This window comes from Canis aureus, chromosome 1 (genome assembly GCF_053574225.1).
Source record: "Canis aureus isolate CA01 chromosome 1, VMU_Caureus_v.1.0, whole genome shotgun sequence".
Lineage (NCBI taxonomy): Eukaryota > Metazoa > Chordata > Mammalia > Carnivora > Canidae > Canis > Canis aureus.
The window spans coordinates 105,818,353-105,837,701 of NC_135611.1; the positions used below are offsets into that span (position 1 = coordinate 105,818,353).

Consider the following 19,349-nt stretch of genomic DNA (forward strand, 5'->3'; position numbering starts at 1 on the left):
CTCAAGCAAACTCCATGCTAAGCATGGAGCCCAAGTTGGGGTTTAATCTCACAACCCTGAGATCACGACCTAAGCCAAAACCATGAATTGGACACTTAACTGACTGTGCCACCCAGGTGCCCCAGGACTTGGCTGCTTTCTAACTGTGACTTACAAAACATGCTGGGTGGTTCAATAAAATCAAATTCCTATAAACACTAGGAAATAGAGGAGTATTTGTTTAAAAATGATGTGGGACACATTCATACATCCATAAATCCTTATTAAACTATGTCTCTGTACCAGGCATTGTGCTGATGATGAGGATATAGAAACACATTCCTTATTTTCATTGAGCATACATTCTAGTTAGAAAAAACAGAGTAAGTGAGAAGTAATAGAAAAAGCAGGTACAAAACAATGAAAACTGGGTTCAGGGAGCAATGGAGAGCAAGGTGGAGGGAAGTCAGAACATAATCAGGAAAGAAGACAAGACTCACTCATGGTTTCAATGTGGGGACAATTGATAAATGTGAGGAATCAAGTATTATTCTGAAGTGTCTGACCTGGGCCAGTGGATAGGTAATGAGATGGGAATTATTATTGAGGTTTGGAATAAGGGTAAATTGAGTGTGTATTTACAAGTGTACCAGTCTTCACATAGGTTTTGGATAGATGGTACAGACATGAAGAACTTGATTGGATATATAAATCTTGAGCAAGGTCTTAACTGGAAATAACAATGTAGAAATCATCAGTGTATAAATATCATGTAAAGACAGAAAAGTGGATGAGTTTATACTTGGAAAAATGTGTACATCAAAAAGTGAAGGCATGGGACTATGTTACAGTTACTGAAACATTGAGAGTTTTGGGGCACCTCCGTGATTCAGTTGGTTGAGTGTCTGCCTTTGGCTCAGGTCATGATCCTAGGGTCCTGGGACCAAATCCCTCATTGGGCTTCCTGCTCAGTAGGGGGAGCCTGCTTCTCTCTCTCCTGCTCCCCCTGCTTGTGCTCTCTCTCACTCTCTCTTAAATAAATAAAATCTTTTTAAAAATTTAAAAATTATAAATAAGTAAGTAAGTAAATAAATAAATAAATAAAAACAAAAATACCAAAGATTTTAAAAAGCCCACAGAGGGGCACCAAACATTGTCTGTACTAATAAGGGAAAAAAACATTCCCATACTCAGGAAACTACAAGGGTTGTAGGATGTTCTGTGCCAGGAACCAGAGCCAAAGACCAAATTATACTTCTTATATCACAATACCACACTAGGGACTGTCATCTTTTTCAGTCACATTTTGTACTTGTATACATGGACTATTTCACCTGTTCCCATTTCAATGTAATAAGCCGCAAACCCGCAGCTTGGCACTAAAATCATCTTCTTTCAAAATTCTGCATTTATGTCTTGGTTTCCATCATTTAAGGGGTGCTAAAGGATCACATTACTGATCCCAAACCAAGACTGTTGATGGCTTTGCCTTCCACTTTTCTTAGAACTACTGGATGTACCACTTGCTACACTGCTGCCATCTAGTTAAAAATGGGATATATTCAAGGACAAATCAAACCTACAGCTCCACCATTTTACTCAGTTTCTAACAAAATCCACAACAGTTAGCCTGGAAATAAGTTAGATTTCCAACAATTAGCCCACTTATCCATGTTCCTGCTTCACTAGTTCCCCTACAAAATTCCTTCTAAACTTGGCCTTTCTGTGCCTGGGGTTAGGCTAATTCCTTGACCACCTCCACATGGCTGTGCACATTTCCACACTCACACCTGCACTCTTTGCCCTTCATCATCTTTGCTCCAATCCTATTTGTCTCCCATATATCATGCTACCGTTCCCCCATTCTATGTCACTGTAAGCTGTTCCCACTAAGTTTCCAAAGTATTCCTAGCATTTTTTAAAAAAGATTTTGGGGTGCCTGGGTGGCTCAGCGGTTGAGCATCTGCCTTTGGCTCAGGGCATGATCCTGCAGTTCCAGGATCGAGTCCCACATTGGGCTTCCTGCATGGAGCCTGCTGATCCCTCTGTCTATGTCTCTGCCTCTCTCTCTCTGTGTCTCTCATGAATAAATAAAATCTTTTGAAAAATTTAAAAATAAAAAATAATTTTAAAAAGATTTTATTTATTTGAGAGAGAGCACAAGCAGAGGGATGATGGGGAGACAGGCAGATGGAGAGGGAGAAGCAGACTCCCTGCTGAGCAGGGAGCCCAACAAGGGGCTTGATCCCAGGACCCTGAGATCATTGACCTGAGCCATAGTCAGACTGTTAACCAACTAAGCCCTCCAGGTGCTCCACTTCATTTTTAATTTTGACAATTAACTTCACACAGTCCAGAACTGTAGCACAAGATGTCTCATTCAAGGGGCGCCTGGGTAGCTCACTCAGTTGGGTGTCTGACTATTGATTTCGGCTCAGGTCATGACTTCAGGATTGTGGGATCAAGCCATGCATCAAATGCATAGCCATGCATCTTAAGAGCCTGCTTAAGATTGTCTCTCCCTCTGCCCCTCCCCCACTCACATGCACTCTCTCAAAAAAAAAAAAAAAAAAGATGGCTCACTCAAATGCTGAACCTCCACATATTATATGCCAATTTGTCATCTATTTGCTACTAAAATCTTACTTCTAGAATATATTGCTTTACTTTTCACCAAATTCAATTTCTCCCAGCACAAATGAAGATTGTGGTTCACCAACTAGGCTAGGCTCAAGAGGGGGTGCTTATGGCATTCTATATAAACTAACCCAGGCTGTCACTCAAATCTACAAAAACAGACTTTCAAAAGAAGGGATCTGGTTACCTTATTAGGAAACCCTGCATTTATCAAATAGCCATCTTTCTGATTGGTAGTTGTCCAAGGCTCTTTTTTTTTTTTTAAAGATTTTATTTATTTATTCATGAGAGAAACAGAGAAAGAGGCAGAGACACAAGCAGAGGGAGAAGTAGGCTCCATGCAGGGAGTCCGACGTGGGACTTGATTCTGGGACCCTGGGATTATGCCCTGAGCCAAAGGTAGATGCTCAACCACTGAGCCATCCAGGCGTCCCTCCCAGGCTCTTTTTAATCTGTATGTGCATATCACAGGAGATCTACTCAATCCATAGTTCTATCTCTAGTCCTAAACTCTCCCTGGACTCCTCAGGTAAATCCAAACAGCATGCTATACCTCAACGGGCATAAATAGGGTCTCACATACACTGTCCAAAACAGAACCCCTGACTTCTCAACCCACACCTTCTTTGCAAGTCTTCATCTCAGAAATGGCAATTCCCTCCTCCCAGACTCACACCAAAAACACCATCATCCTGCTTTTGTATTTTCTCTCACATCCTCTATCTACTTCAGTAGGAAATCATTTCTGCCCTCTTTATAAACACATTCAGATGTTGACCAAACCTCACACTCTCTACTCAGGTGACTAAAGCAATCAGTATGTGGCCGGATTTCAGGCTTCAACCTCTGTCTACTACCATCTCCTTTCTATGAAGTGGCCAAAGCCATCATTTTAAGTATAAATTATTTCATATTCGTCTTCTATTGAAAACTCCTAATGTTTTCTTATCTCCTTATTTACAAATATCAAGCCCTTGAAGTGTTCTTCCAAGGTCCTACATGAGCTGTTTACTCCAAACTCCAGCCACTACCCCACTGCCCTTATCTCCACATGACTGCCAGCCACTCCCTCTGGCTTCCTTTCCTGTATTCATACCAGCTTCCCTGAGGTTCCTCAAACATGCTCCTGCCTTGGGCCTTTGTTTGGGGCAGGGTGGGGTGGTGGTGGTGGTGGTGGTGGTGGTGGTGGTGGTGGTGTTTTTTTTAAAAAGATTTTATTTATTTATTCGAGAGAGCAAAACATCAAGAGAGAGCACAAGTGGAGGGGTGGGAAGAGGGAGAAGCAGGCTCCCCACTGAGCACCCTGTGGGCCTTTGAACTCACTATTTTATATACAAAATATATTGAATTGGAGCTCGATTCACTGGAGGAGGCCTCACATCCCTCAAACAGCTGCTCAAAGAGGTATTCCCGTTGCCTGAAGACTTAAGACTGATTAGAGGCCCCAGCTAGATTCCCAGATGCTAGAGCAGCTCCAGGGCCTCACACTATTCTACTCCTGTCCCATCGATCTTCCTGGCACTTTTCACCACAAGACATCATATTTGTTTATTTTGATGAATTTCGTTTCTCCTTGTACAATGTCATCTTTGAAAAGAATTCTGTTCTCTGGGCTATTTTAGCAAGTAATCAATTCCAAGGGAGAAGACGTCATGGGAACCTCTGATTTGTAACCAAGTCAGACAGAAGTTGTGAGTAAACTGGGGACCTCCTATTTGGGATTGATATCTAAAATGGGGGGCAAAAGACAAATACCCTTTTCATCAATCAATAAATGTGATTACTCTTTTCATAAAAATAAAAAATAAAGTGGGGAGCAGAATTATGTGATGGAGCCCTTAACCTGTGGGATCTGACACTACCTCCACGTAGATAAGGTCAGAATTGAGCTAAATCGTAGGACAACTAGCTGGTGTCACAAAGAACTGCTTGGTGTGAGGAAAACTGCTAACGTGTGGTGTCAAAAGTACTGTGCATGTGGCAGTGGTGTCAGATTAAAGAAGATACAAAAGGTTTTCCTACACAGCCAGGATGTAAGACATATAGAACAGCAGGTACTGTGGACTGGATGTTCATGCTCCACCCCCAACCAATTCACATGCTGAAATCCTCACTCCCAATCGAAAATGGAGGTGAATGTTAAGAAGGGAAACTGACATTATCCAAAGGGGCAGGAAGGTGCAGCAGTCAAAAGACAGTGCTCCAATCAAACAATTCTCTTTGGAGAGAGATGTGGAAGATGTGGAAGGTGGAAGGTAGACCTCCAAAGGGAGAGAAGCAGAAGGAACAAGTGATGACACAGCATTAGGCAAAGAAGGGTGGTAATACTTGAGAATTCTAAGAAATCTAGAGAGAAAGTTAATGGAGGCCTGTATGAAACAAACAGGGATTGAACCCAAGAAGAGATAAATGTTCTAAGCACCTCAAAGAGAAAGAGCCCCTCTAGGGGAGATTCCCAGAGCTCTGTTCACATGTCCTCAGCCATCCTCGAAGCTGTGACACCTCTGACTTACTAAATACAACTTCTTTGCCACCTTCCTGGTTGGTTCCCTCTTACCTGGATGGATTTGACTGAGGATTTCATCTTCTGTTGCCCATGGCTCTCCTTGTTCCAATCTGAAGAGTGCGTCTGGCTTGCCGGCCACATACCCTGATTGCGGGAAATGACAGAAGAGGTAGGCTCTGTGAACTGAGCTGTGGTCTTCCAACACAGAACACTGCTGTATTTTAGGAGCCATGCAATTTGCAGATCAGTAAAGTTAAAGGTCTTCTCTTAAGAAGGGTATATCATACTCTCGAATTTGGGGCCAGAGAGGGAACTGAGAATATATACTTCAGAGCAGCACAGACACACCCAAACTCTCAGAAGCTGTGAGAGGGAAGGCCACTGATGGGGACCCTTTGAGAGACACAAGGGAGATGTCCTCACCCACTGACACCAAGTTGCTATAGTTCTCTAGCATCACATCCCGGTACAGGTTCTTCTGGGCAGGGGCCAGGAGCTGCCATTCCTCCCAGGTGAAGTCCACAGTCACATCCTCCAGTGTCAGCAATTCCTATAACAACATAGTCCTGTTTAATATGAGTGCTTCTCTAGTTATTGAAATGAAAGGAATATGAAGGAAGTTGCTCTGTTCATGTTCACCACATAGGCTGCATCTATACACTTAGGTGTTCAAATTTTTTTTTTTTTTAAGATTTATCCATTTATTTTAGAGAGAGAAAGAGCATGCAAGCAGGGAAGGAAGTGCAGAGGGAGACAGAGAATCTCAAGTAGACTCCCTGCTAAGCTCAGTACCCAACACAGGGCTCCATCCCACGACCCTGAAATCATGACTTGAGCTGAAATCAAGAGTCAGCTGCTTAACCCACTGGGCCATGCAGGTGCCCCAAATGTTTTGTTTTTTTTTGTAAACTACACTGTTATAGGGGTGCCTGAGTGGCTCAGTCAATTAAGTGTCTGCCTTCAGCTCAGGTCTTGGGACTGAGCCCATGTCAGGTTCCCTGCTTAGCAGGGAGTGTGCTTCTCCCTCTCCCTCTGCCTCCACCCCCTGCTCATGATCTGTCTCTGTCTCTCAAATAAATAAAATCTTTAAAAAAATGTCTTTAAATAAACTACATTGGTATAGAAGAAAAATGCATCCACGTTCGAACTTATATATATAACAAAATATTTTTTAATCATTCAGTCAAGCATCATTCAACAAATAAGTTGTGGTAATAAGTAGCCATTAAATTCTGCTATACTAAAAACATTTACTATATGTATTTGAAACATTTGCTCTATGTATACATGATGAAGAATCTTACTTTTGCTATAGAACTTTGTAATCATTGGAATTTTTTTACCTTTAAAATATATCCAGGCACTTTCATAGAAGTAAATTTTAAAAGGTAATAAAAGAGGAGGCAGTAGGAATTGGCTTTGAACAAGAGCAAGGAGCATGTACTATCGTACATAAGGGGAAGTTTGAAGGCAAGCCCTTTGGATCCCAACAACTGTGCCAGACAACAGTACCTTCAACTCCCTACTGCCATATCTGAACTCAAACATCAATTTAGCCACTTGTTCATATAAGACCTTTGAAAGTCAAGAAACCCTTCCATTTTCTTAGGTCACCTGGATTTTATTTCTAGAATAACCCTGACAGCCCCTTGTTATGATCTAGATAACCTTATTATGATCTAGAATAACCTTGACAGTCACCTTGTTATGATCCCAGGAAGAACTGTGCCCACTGAATTCTCCTGGTATATTCTCAAAGAGGTCTTTGAGAAACCTTCTTTTGCATTTAGGAGAAAGCTGAAGTTAAGGGCACTACCATATCACGTCTAAGAGGCACCATTAAACAAAAGTCCTGACATCTAAGTGCCATAAAATATATAGTGACATCCTTGCAGAACCAGGCTGCTTTCTCCTCCATTACTGCATAATCCCGTGATCATTGTGATTCTATGGTTGTGATGGCCGTTAGAGTTATCAGACAAACTGACAGCTAGCATAGCCCATAGGTTGCTCCAGTCACACATGATGTTCTAAAATTAGTCACTTAGTGGGGATCCTACAAACAATATATTCCTGATCCTATCTGCCTCAATATTGAAGTTAGAATCTAAATCCATTTCTACACAAGGTCAACTTTACCAATTTATACTTTTCCATTTAACTCAATTGAGTTTTCAAGTCCTCCAGAAAACAATCACAGAATGAAAAAAAGAATAAAACAAAGTCACCTGGTCCTTCATTTTCTTCTGTTATTGGACAATGGCCAATATGGGGACTTGTGCCTTAGTTTCTTCTTGAATTCCCCTAAATTCCTGAAATCTTTGTTTCTGGTCAATGGTGTCCCCACAAATGACCATATGCAGGTCCTGAGACCTCTTCCTTGCTTTACTTGTTGGATCTTGCTCCTAGAGTAGGACCTGTGGGCTGAAAAGTAAATTAGCTTTGAGTGCACATTTTCTCTGGACCCAGATGTCATCACTGCTACTGCCACCACCTGATTTCAAGGCCACCTATCCTGTGGGCAACCAGCTGTGGAGCTTATCTGAGAACTGAATCTCATTACCCATTACCCCCAGCACACTGGGGATACGTGAGGTCCTGAGTCAGCACACTGACTAGACCACACTGTTCTCTAGATATAGCTCTTCCGCTCCACCTCCCTGAGTTAATAGCCTCCTTACACAGCATATAGCATAATTGCAAAGTATTGTGCAGGACAATTCTTTTACCCTTTGAAGTAAACATGTTTTTCTGTTTCTATTTCCCAAAGTTAATCATTCCTATAGCTAACAAGTAGATTCCTGATGATTGTTATTCGCTAGCTTTCTTAATAAAAGCTGGAGAAGACAAAGCCTCGGGGTCCAAGTCCAGGTGTTCTCAGTCCTCCTGTCCCCCAGATTAAAATTCAGTGAGATTCTGAGTCTTTCTTCATATCGTCACCTCCAAATATCCTGGCTCTCTGGTATTGTCCTTTTATTTGGAACCCTGGAGGCTACTGTACTCTGGAGCACTGGAACACCAGATTGTGAGTATGTGAGCACTTTCTTCCATGAAGTAGAAGTGGAGTCCATGAAAGGAAGCCAGCAAAGGAGAATCAGCAGAGCATAATGCCCCACGGTTGAGGGGCTTCTCAAACAGGTCAGTTTTTGGAAAGAGAATTTGTAAAAGGCAAAGATTTGGATATCTATTCCTTTAAGACCAAATATGCTCATGTACGAAAGTTTTTGTACATACCTCAGTTTGAAGACAAAGGTGCTCAGGAAAGTATCATCTAACAAACCATTTTCACTAAGTCATGTGAAAGAAACAAAGGCAAACTGATAGAAAAAAATTAAAGCATATACAACAAGATTATTCTTTCCTGCTATATACACATTGAGTGAAAATATAAAAACAGGGATCCCTGGGTGGCTCAGCGGTTTAGTGCCTGCCTTCGGCCGAGGGCATGATCCTGGAGTCCCAGGATCGAGTCCCACATTGGGCTCTCTGTATGGAGCCTGCTTCTCCCTCTGCCTGTGTCTCTGCCTCTCTCTCTCTCTGTGTCTCTCATGAATAAATAAAATCTTAAAAAAAAAAAAAAAGAAAGTATAAAAACATGCGTTATATAGAACAAGTTCAAGAAAGCCATTATGTCTGGGGAGGGAAGGGAGGTGAATTAGAGGTTATCACTTAAGTTGCATATGTAGTTCATTTCTTCAAAAAAGTACCCATGACTAAAAAACAAAACAAAATCAATCATGCACATTGTGGGAGGAACTCCCACTGAATGAAAATGGCAGAGTGGGAAGTTCCAAGGGTTCAAACCTCCACAGAAACACCAAAGCAAGTAAGAACTGTCAGAATAAAGAACAAAACAAACCCTTTATCATAACTCTGAAAAATAGTCACAGGTTTAAGTAGCAGAGTGATCGTTCAATCAAGAAAGAGGTAACTTGGGCACCTGGGTTGCTCAGTGGTTGAGCGTCCTTTGGCTCAGGGTGTGATCCTGGAGTTCTGGGATCAAGCCCCATGCCAGGTTCCCTGCATGGAGCCTGCTTCTCTCTCTATCTGTGTCTCTGCCTCTCTGTGTCTCTCATGAATAAATAAATAAAATCTTTAAAAAAAATGGTAGGAAAGTTCTGTACCATTTTTATTTGCCCTTGTTCCACCCTCTCCCCAGCCTGGTAGTAGTGCTAGATAGAGATAGGAGCCAGGATTCCCAGTGGGGAACTCTGGTTCCTGATCCTGGAATGAGTAGAGCAGACTTTATTTAAATGCAAAGAATTGTGTTTATCTGTTCCAATCTGTCTGAGGCCTACCTGAAGGACTAATGCAACATGCTCATCCCTCTAATTTGGACCTCGCACAGGATAGAAAAGCAATGGGTGTTTCTCAAAAATAATGTAAGGTGGGGGATGCCTGGGTAGCTCAACGGCTGAGTGTCTGCCTTCAGCTCGGGACATGATCCCCGGGCCGGCAACTGAGTCCAGGATCGGGCTCCCTGCCAGGATCCTGCATCTCCCTCTGCCTCTATCTCTGTGTCTCTCATGAGTCAATAAAAAATTTAAAAATCTTGGGGATCCCTGGGTGGCTCAGCGGTTTAGCGCCTCCCTTCAGCCCAGGGCGTGATCCTGGAGACCTGGGATCGAGTCCCGGAATCGAGTCCCGGGATTGACTCTCATGTCAGGCTCCCTGTGTGGAGCCTGCTTCTCCCTCTGCCTGTGTCTCTGCCTGCCTCTCTCTCTCTCTCTCTCTCTCTCTGTGTGTCTCATGAATAAATTTAAAAAATCTTTAAAAAAAATTAAAAATCTTTTAAAAAAACAAAACAAAATAATGCAAGGTGGGGCGCCTGGGTGGCTCAGGGGATTAAGTGACCAACTCTTGATTTTGGCTCAGGCCATGATCTCAGGGTTGTGGGATGGTACCCCCCTTGGGCTCTGCACTCAGCAAGCAATCTGCTTGAAATTCTCTCCCTCTCTCTCTGCTCCTCCATCCACTAGTGTACTCTATAAAAAAATAAATACGTAAAATCTTAAAAACAACAACAGTTAGACAAACAACCTATAGATGCCTGGGACAAAAGATTATGGTTGAAGGGCACGTGGGTGGCTCAGTGACTGAGCATCTGCCTTTGACTCAGGTCATGATCCCAGGGTCCTGGGATCGAGTCTTGCATCAGGCTCCCGGGAGCCTGCTTCTCACTCTGCCTATGTTTCTGCCTCTCTGTTTCTCATGAATAAATAAATAAAAACTAAAAAAAAAAAAAAAAAAAAAAAAAAGATTATAGTTGAGGCACAGTTGAAAGGCTGGGAGAAAAAGCTGAGGAGAGAGTTTCTTCGGGAACTTAAGCCATTCAAAAGCAGTAGGGCATACTGGGGAATTAATAAAGCCAAGTACAGGGCAGGACACCTGCTTGGAAGAGACCTGAGAAGACCCCAACTTTTCCCTCTGGCTGAATTCTACACTCAGTGCAAGCAGGTAATGAAGGTTAAGGCAGGGTTATAAATGAAATGGCCTGGATAAGCACGGAAGGAACACCCTAGAACACAGTACACAATCATGAAACATTATACTAAGTAAAAGAAGCCAGACACAAAAGGTCATATATTGTATGACTTCACTTATATGAAATATCCAGAATGGCTAAATCCACAGAAACTGAAAGCAGATTGGTAGTTGTCAGGGTAGTTGTCTCTACCCCCTTGGGGAGGTGGTAGTGGGGAGTGACTGCTTATTCAATGCAGGGGAATAGTTTAACATTTAGTATTGAATACTTTCAATAGAGATTTAGCTAGAATCCAAGAAATCCACTCCTAGGAATCTTTACAAAGGAAATAATGGCATAAGCATGCAAAGTTGATATACAGGGATTATTTAGGTCTGCTACTAGATAATTAATTGAATGAATAAAAGTACACACATCCAATGAAGCTAAAGAAATGTTAATAATCTATATTCAGTGAAAATATGTATTCAAGTTATGCATAGTATAAGCACGTGAAAAGATGCTCGACATCATTCTTCAGAGAAATGCAAATCAAAACCACAACTGAGGGCAGCCCGGGTGGCTCAGCGGTTTAGCGCCACCTTCAGCCCAGGGCTTGATCCTAGAGACCCGGGATCCAGTCCCACCTCAGGCTCCCTGCCTGGAGCCTACTTCTCCCTCTGCCTGTGCCTCTGCCTCTGTCTCTCTCTGTGTCTCCCATGAATAAATAAATAAAATCTTTAATAAACAAAACAAAACCACAACTGAGATACTGCTCACACTCACTAGGATGGATATAGTTTTTTTAAAAAAGGAAATAACAAGTGTTGGGGAGCATGTGGAGGAAATAGAACACTCATAACTGCTAATGGAAATGTAAAATGGTGCAGCCACTTTGGAAAATAGTCTGGTAGTACCTCTAACACTTAAATATATTTTACCATGTGAACCAACAATTTCACATAGGATTTACATCCAGAAGTAAAAGGATATCTACACAAAAGTTTGTACACAGAAAACCCGGTAAGATATCACCTCACATCTCTCAGGATAATAAAATCAAAAACACAAGAAACAAATATTGGCAAGGATGTGGAAAAACAGGAACCCTCAGGCACTGTTGGTGGGAATGCAAACTGGTAGATATTATAGAAGATATTATGGAGATTCCTTAAAAAATTAAAAATAGAATGACATTATGATCCAGTAATTGCACTACTGGGTATTTACCCAAAGAATATGAAGGAATATGAAAACACTAATTCAAAGGGATATATGCACCCCTGTTTACTGCAGCATTATTTACAATAGCCAAATTATGGAAGCAAACTAAATGTCCATTGATAGATGAACAGAAAGAAAATGTGGTGTATATACACATATATAATACATATTGTATTTAAAATAACTTTATATAATATATAACTTTATATAATATATATAAAATATACTTAATATTATATGCCATATTATATGGCATATATCATATATATAATGGAATATTATTCAACCATAAAAAAGAATGTAACCTTCCTGTTTGCAACAATATGGATGGATCCACAGAGTATAATGCTAAGTGAAATAAGCCACCAAAAAAGACAAATACTATATGATTTCATTCATATGTGGAATTTAAGAAATAAATGAACAAAGTAAAAAAAAAAAAGGAGAGACAAACCAGGGCACCTGGCTCAGTTGGAAGAACATATAACTCTTGATCTTGAGGTCATGAGTTAAAGCCCCCAATGTTGGGTGCAGAGATTACTTAAATAAATAAATAAACATTAAAAAATGTAAAAGAGGGGCATCTGGGTGGCTCAGTCCATTAAACACCTGCTTCCAGCTCAGGTCATGATCCCAGGTCCTGAGATCAAGTCCCACATTGGGCTCCCTGCTCATCTGGGAGTCTGCTTTTCTCTCTCTTCCCTGCTTGTGCTATCTCTCTCAAATAAATAAATAAATAAATAAATAAATAAATAAATAAATAAATAAATAAAATCTTTTAAAAAATTTTAATGTAAAAGGGTATATTAATGACTGAGAAGTGATATATGGATATGGAATAAAGGAAACAAAATCATGATGACAAAAATCTAGGTGGTAGACATAATAGGTGTTCAAATGTAAAATTATTTTTTAAATTTTTTTAAAAGATTTTATTTATTCATGAGAGACAGAGAGAGAGAGAGAGGGGGGGAGAGAGGCAGAGACATAGGCAGAGGGAGAAGCAGGCTCCATGCAGGGAGCCTGACATGGGACTCAATCCTGGGTCTAGGATCCCACCCTGGGCCGAAGGCGGTGCTAAACCGCTGAGCCACCGTGGCTGCACTAAAATTCTTTAAACAATAAAAAATTACAGGGAATGGGAACTTCTTAATATTAAGGATTCAGTGAAGCAGCAGATTTTTAATGTAATTTTTCTTCTTTGTGATAGTAAATTGAAAGAAGAGAATAAAATGTTTAAAAACACCATTCACACTGGCAAAAAAAATTAAGATCAAGGTGGACAGGAGTGACTGGAAACCACGTGCATGGGTAAATGGAGAATAAAAACCTGTTTTTAAAAGTGATTGAGTATTTAAGTATTTATATTCTATTTAGGGATACCTGACTGACTCAGTCGGTGAAGCATGCAACTCTTGATCTCAGGGTTGTGAATTTGAGCCCCTTGTTAGGTGTAGAGATTACTCAGACACAAGCCTATTCAAATTCTATCTAAATGAATGCTGAGGGACGCTTGGGTGGCTCAGCGGTTTGGTGCCTGCCTTCTGCCCAGGGCGTCATTCTGGAGACCTGGGATGGAGTCCCACGTCAGGTTCCCTGCATGGAGCCTGCTTCTCTCTCTTTGCCTGTGTCTCTACCTCTCTCTCTCTCTCTGTATCTCTCATGATTAAATAAATAAAATCTTTAAAAAAAGAGAGAGAAAATTAAAAATAAATGAATGCTGAGATTGCATGCATAATGGCACAGATTTGCCTCTTGACAATAGTTACATAAGTTTAAAAAAATTTTAAAGAAAAAAACGTATGTTTATTATATAGTATTTATAACATGAAATTAAATAGAGAGTCAAATTATGCCTGTTTCAATAGAATATTGGAATTGTGAAGCATAGAAAACCGAAGACTAAAAGGGAAATGAAAAAAAAGGTAACAAATGTTACCGTTGGGGAACAGAATTGGAGTAACAGCAATGTTAGTTTACTGTGTTACAATGGCACCCAAAAGAAACATTTCCAGCTGTGTGTGCGTATGCGTACATAAAGTAAACTTGCAGAAAGGGCAAAATCCTCTTTAATTGAAACCACTTTGTGTGAAATCCTCCATCATAACTATGGGGTCAAGAGATGTGCAAAGACAAAGGCAAACCAGGGGCTTGGATTGGAGAGAAAGAAACGTTGGACCCTCAACCCACCCACCAAGTGTGCTTCAGCTCTCACAAACCTCTCAAGGGGCTGACACACCTGGACCTCTCCCATGCACTCATCATCGCCCTACTCTCCCTCCCCGGAATAATCCCGAAACACCAGGGTTCGCTGACCATGCGCCTCTGCCCCTCATTGAGCCGCAAGAGTAAAACCCGAATCCGAAGTGGACACCGCTTTCACTGACAAACCGCCCCCCCTCCCTCCCTAGAGCTCAATCACTGGGCGCTACAGACAGAACCCAAAGCCTGACAGCGGTCTCGGAACCGTTGGTCTCCACAGATCGGTAACCACTGCCCCCACACTCCAAAGGCATAGCACACACAGACATCGGCACCGGCTTCCACCTGCTTCCTCTCCCCCACAGACCCCAAGGCTCCACCCACTCGGGCACCCACAGACGCCTCGGTCCTCTCCTCTTATTCCAGATACCGAACCATACACAGACCTGATTTTCTAGTGACCCCACCGCGACCTCCTACAAGCCGCACTTCCGCAAATTCTCCTGCTGCGCCCATGCCCAGCCTCCGCGCCCGGGGATGGCGGCCGACGAGGGCCAGAGGCGTTTCTACCGAGAACAGTCATTTGGACTTCCGGCTTTTCCTGGAGTCAATATGTCCGCGCCCATTTGGCCAGCGGGTCTGCCAGGCGGCTGCCCTTCGGTAATCGACCTACGGAAGGCGAAGTGGTCGTTTTGGCCAGAGTAGCCAGGTAAGGCTCGAAACAATGAAAACCTACCGAAAACACTCCCATGTCTCACACCTTAAATCCTGCGCTACAAACTGCACTGATTTTCAAAAGTTTGAACCTACTTACACAAGGCAAACATGGAGTAGGATACGTCTACCTCAGCGGGCTGGCGAGAAAAATCCACTTTACACGAAGAAAGATTTGGAAAACACACGAGGTGCAGCCATCTTAGAATTTAAGTGTCCATACAAAATAAAGTTTTTTAACGGGAGAAAAAGGGCAAACATAAAAGCCAAAGGGCAAATACCCTAGGAATGCTTCTGACGGATATGGAGGCCAAGAGGAAGATTTTGAGGACAAAAAAGTATCTGGAGAAGCAGTAACGGTATAGGGAGAGTGATAATGCCATCCAAGTGATGGGGGAACACAGGGCTAGCTGAGGACAAGGCACGAGCCTGGGACAGCACATTGACAAGTCCTTGAAACAGGCAAAGGGACATTCCTCTATGGACTCAACTGCCCCGATGTTCATACTTTGCTAAGGACAAAAGGCAATCTTAGCCCGACACCCAGGATCCTGTAAGTCTACTTTAACATATAAAAGGTCCTTTAGAAATTTCCCTTTATCTCTAAACCCCCAAGATACGTGTTGCCAATCATGTTGCCAATCATCCTCCAAGGACACGGCCCACCAGTGTACATCTGAAGGGTCTCATGACTCAGGTTTTATTAGACAGTAGTAAGTGACCTTTTCCCATGGGACGCCTGGATGGCTTAGCAGTTGAGTGTCTTAGGCTTGGGGTGTGATCCCAGGATCCGGTATGAGTCCCACATCAGGCTCCTTGCAGGGAGCGTGCTTCTCCCTCTGCCTGTGTCTCTGTCTCTTTCTCTCTCTGTGTCTCTCATGAATTTAAAAAAAAGAAAAAGAAAAAGTGACCCTTCCCAACAATAACTAGCCCCCTCAAGGTTCTGGAAACCTTGCTTCCTTAATTCCTTAGAGAGTAGGCTATCTTCAAACCCCTCCTAACTCCCAGGTTGGGAGCTACCCTTCACAGGCCCGGGGCAGCAGCTTTTCCTGCCCATGAGTCCTGTCCCCAGGCTTTAATAAAACCACCATTTTGCACCAAAGACGTCTCAAAAATTATTTCTTGGTCATCGGCTCTGGACCTAACCTATATTCCAAAACTTAATCACAAGGAAGTGAAAAACAGTGACTGGAAGAAACCAAGCTTCCCTTTGGGAGAGGTGGTGGGGAGATACAGTTACTGCCCAGAAAAGGTGAGAACAGTCCCAAGCCAATGTCCAGGTCGCAAGTCATGTGGAGCCAGTGCGAAGGGCAGGGCTTGCTAAGAACCAAAGGCCAGAATTTCTGGAAGGAATAAATAAGACAACTCCAGGAAGAATAAAAAAATTGTACAAGAAAGGAAATACAATCATAGTATACTATGTGGCTGAGCTGTAAATAGTATTTACATAGTCATCATAATGTAAACATCAAATCTAATCCAACCAGAATTAACTGGAAGAATGAGGAAACAGAAATGCTTATGTGCAGAGAATTGTATTTGCAGGACAGTTTTGAAGTTTCCTTCAAGATAAATCTATGGATAAAGCGCCCAACTTAAAAATTCACTGTTAGTATATCCATATTCCTTAAACTATCAAAATCTTTAAAGAGTAAAAATCCTTTCAAAACTAACTTCTAAGCTTAAGAGAATTGCAAAATAAAACAGAACCATGGGGCACCTGGCTGGCTCAGTCAGAAGAGCATGAGACTGGATCTCCAGGTTGTGAGTTAAATCCTCATGTTGGGTATAGAGATAACTTGAATAAATAAATAAAAACAACTATATTAGGCAGCAGTTCATCTCCTACATATTTATTTAAAAACACTGAAATGAGGGCAGACTCTGTGGCTCGGCAGTTTAGCACCGCCTTCAGTCCAGGGTGTGATCTTGGAGACCCGGGATCGAGTCCCACGTCCGGCTCCCTGTATGGAGCCTACTTTTCCCTCTGCCACACTGTGTCTCTGCCTTTCTCTGTGTGTGTGTGTGTGTGTGTGTGTCTCATGAATAAATAAATAAAATCTTAAAAAAAAAAAAACTGAAATGATATGTCCTCAGGAAGGCTTACAAGAATGTTCATAGCACCTTTTATTCATAATAGCCCAAAGCCAGGGTGTCTGTCAACATACAAGAATTGGGGAGGGGGGTAGAATAATAGTTATAAATACTCAATATGATTAAGACAAAGATAACCAACTTAAAATGGGGGGATGGAAGTAAACAGCAACTTATAAAAAACTAAAATAAGACTTTTTTTTTTTAAGGTTTATTTATTTGAGGGGAGAGGAGCAGAGGGAGAAGGAGAGAATGTCTCAAGTTGACTCCAGGCTAAGCATGGAGCCTGACCACAGGGCTCAGTCTCACAACCCTGAGATCATGACCTGAGCCAAAACCAAGAGTTGGACACCCAACCAACTGTGCCACCCAGGCGCCCCTGAAAAAGATTTTTATTCACTGTTAAGATAGACAAAGATTAAATGATTAATGAAATATTGATAAAATAGACATTCTGACAGACTTGGCCTTTTTTTCCTCCATATATGAAGTGAAGGTAATATTTAGGTTCACCATTGATAGCTTTTGATGTGGGGAACAAAGGAAAAAGAAAAATAAATTTCCTTACAATTTACATCCATTGATAAGCCCTTGAGACAGGCAGAATGACCTTCTAAGAACTCAACTGTGTCAATGTTAATACTTTGCTAAGGGCAAAAGGTAATCTTACCTTAATATTAGCCCCACCTCAAGGATCTTGTAAGTCTCCTTTAACTTCTAAAAATTCCCTTGGAAACTTCCTTTATCTCTACCCTCCCAAGATATATGTTAGTAATCATCTGTTGAGCATATGGCCTGCTGATCTACATCTGACGGGTCTCAATGAAGCGAGTAAGTGAGGTTCTGTCTCACAGGGTCAAAAAATGAATCTCGGGGGATCCCTGGGTGGCGCAGCGGTTTGGCGCCTGCCTTTGGCCCAGGGCGTGATCCTGGAGACCCAGGATCGAGTCCCACATCGGGCTCCCGGTGCATGGAGCCTGCTTCTCCCTCTGCCTGTGTCTCTGCCTCTCTCTCTCTGTGTGACTATCATAAATAAATAAAAAAATTAAAAAAAAAAAAATGAATCTCGGGCAGCCCCGGTGGCGCAGCGGTTTGGCGCCGTCTGCAGCCCGGGGTGTGATCCTGGAGACCCAGAATCGAGTCCCACATCGGGCTCCCTGCATAGAGCCTGCTTCTCCCTCTGTCTGTGTCTCTGCCCCTCTCTCTGTGCCTATGAATAAATAAATAAAATCTTTAAAAAAAAAATGAATCTCGTGGACAAAAGAAAGTGAGTGAAGTGATAGAATTTTATTAATCAAGGATATAGAAAAAACTCTCAGGAGTGAAGGGTCCCGATAGGGTTGCCAACATGGACCTCCCACAACAGTCTTTTATTTAGAACTGACCAGTTTATGTTTTTTTAAAGATTTTATTTATTTATTCATAGAGAAACAGAGAGAGAGGCAGAGACACAGGCAGAGGGAGAAGCAGGCTCCATGCAGAGAGCCCAGCATGGGACTCAATCCAGGGTCCCCAGGATCACGCCCTGGGCTGCAGGCGGCGCCAAACCGCTGCACCACCGGGGCTGCCCTAGAACTGACCAGTTTAATTAGGCCTTTTTGGTTGGAGCTTGTGGCCTTCTTCTTTGTGATCTGATTATTCTTTGTTGGTTACAGTGTGACTATCATAAAAAGACCTACCTCTGATGTCCAGGGCAGGATGGCCTGGTTTGTTCCCTTATCTCTGGTTTCATTACACCTCAGCATTTCTGGGATTTCTGTGAGCCTGATGATGTGGCCCCCTACCTATCTCTCCCTATGAGTCCTGCCTGTCCCTTACTCAATGAAGCCCGTCAGATGTATATCAGTGGATCATATACTTGGGGAACGATTGCCAACATGTATCTTGGTGAGGAGGGCAGAGGTAAAGAAAGTTTCCAAAGGATTTTTTCTTTAAGATTTTTTTTAAATTTTTATTTATTTATGATAGGCACACAGTGAGAGAGAGAGAGAGAGGCAGAGACACAGGCAGAGGGAGAAGCAGGCTCCATGCACCGGGAGCCCCATGTGGGATTCGATCCCGGGTCTCCAGGATCGTGCCCTGGGCCAAAGGCAGGCGCCAAACCGCTGCGCCACCCAGGGATCCCTTCTTTAAGATTTTTATTTATTTATTCACAAGAGACACACAGAGAGAGGCAGAGACATAGGCAGAGGGAGAAGCAGGCTTCTTGCAGTGAGCCTGATATGAGATTCGATCCCCAGACCCTGGGCTCATGCCCTGAGCTAATGGCAGACGCTCAACTGCTGAGCCACCCAAGTGTCCCCAAAAGGAATTTTTATGTTAAAGTAGATTTACAGAAGCCAGGGGGTTGGACTAGGGTTGCCTTTTGCCCTTAGCAAAGTATAACATCCAGGCAGTTGAATCCCTAGAGGAATGTCACTCTGCCCACATCAACGACTTGTCAATGGGCTGCAAGTAGTAAGGAAATTTAATAATTTCTCTTCTGCCTTTGTTTCCCACATCATCATGACTACGGTTTTATTAGACAGT

The 19,349-nt window shown here is 42.4% G+C and overlaps 1 protein-coding gene across 5 annotated transcripts in view; it reads right to left on the reverse strand.

The window, feature by feature from the left end:
- Nucleotides 1-19,349, reverse strand: part of ZNF613 (zinc finger protein 613) — a 55,469-nt gene that overhangs the window by 13,719 nt on the left and 22,401 nt on the right. For 2 of the 5 annotated variants that reach the window (XM_077842760.1, XM_077842729.1), the window contains exons 1-4: nucleotides 14,459-14,608; nucleotides 7,351-7,546; nucleotides 5,546-5,672; nucleotides 5,174-5,266 (exon numbers count right to left, since the gene is read on the reverse strand). In XM_077842760.1, coding sequence (XP_077698886.1) covers nucleotides 5,174-5,266; nucleotides 5,546-5,672; nucleotides 7,351-7,362 — 232 coding nt within the window. In that variant the 5' untranslated portion in view covers nucleotides 7,363-7,546; nucleotides 14,459-14,608. Of the gene's footprint in view, nucleotides 1-5,173; nucleotides 5,267-5,545; nucleotides 5,675-7,350; nucleotides 7,547-14,458; nucleotides 14,609-19,349 lie in introns of those variants that run through there. The other 3 variants (XM_077842732.1, XM_077842740.1, XM_077842751.1) reach the window with 2 other exon arrangements.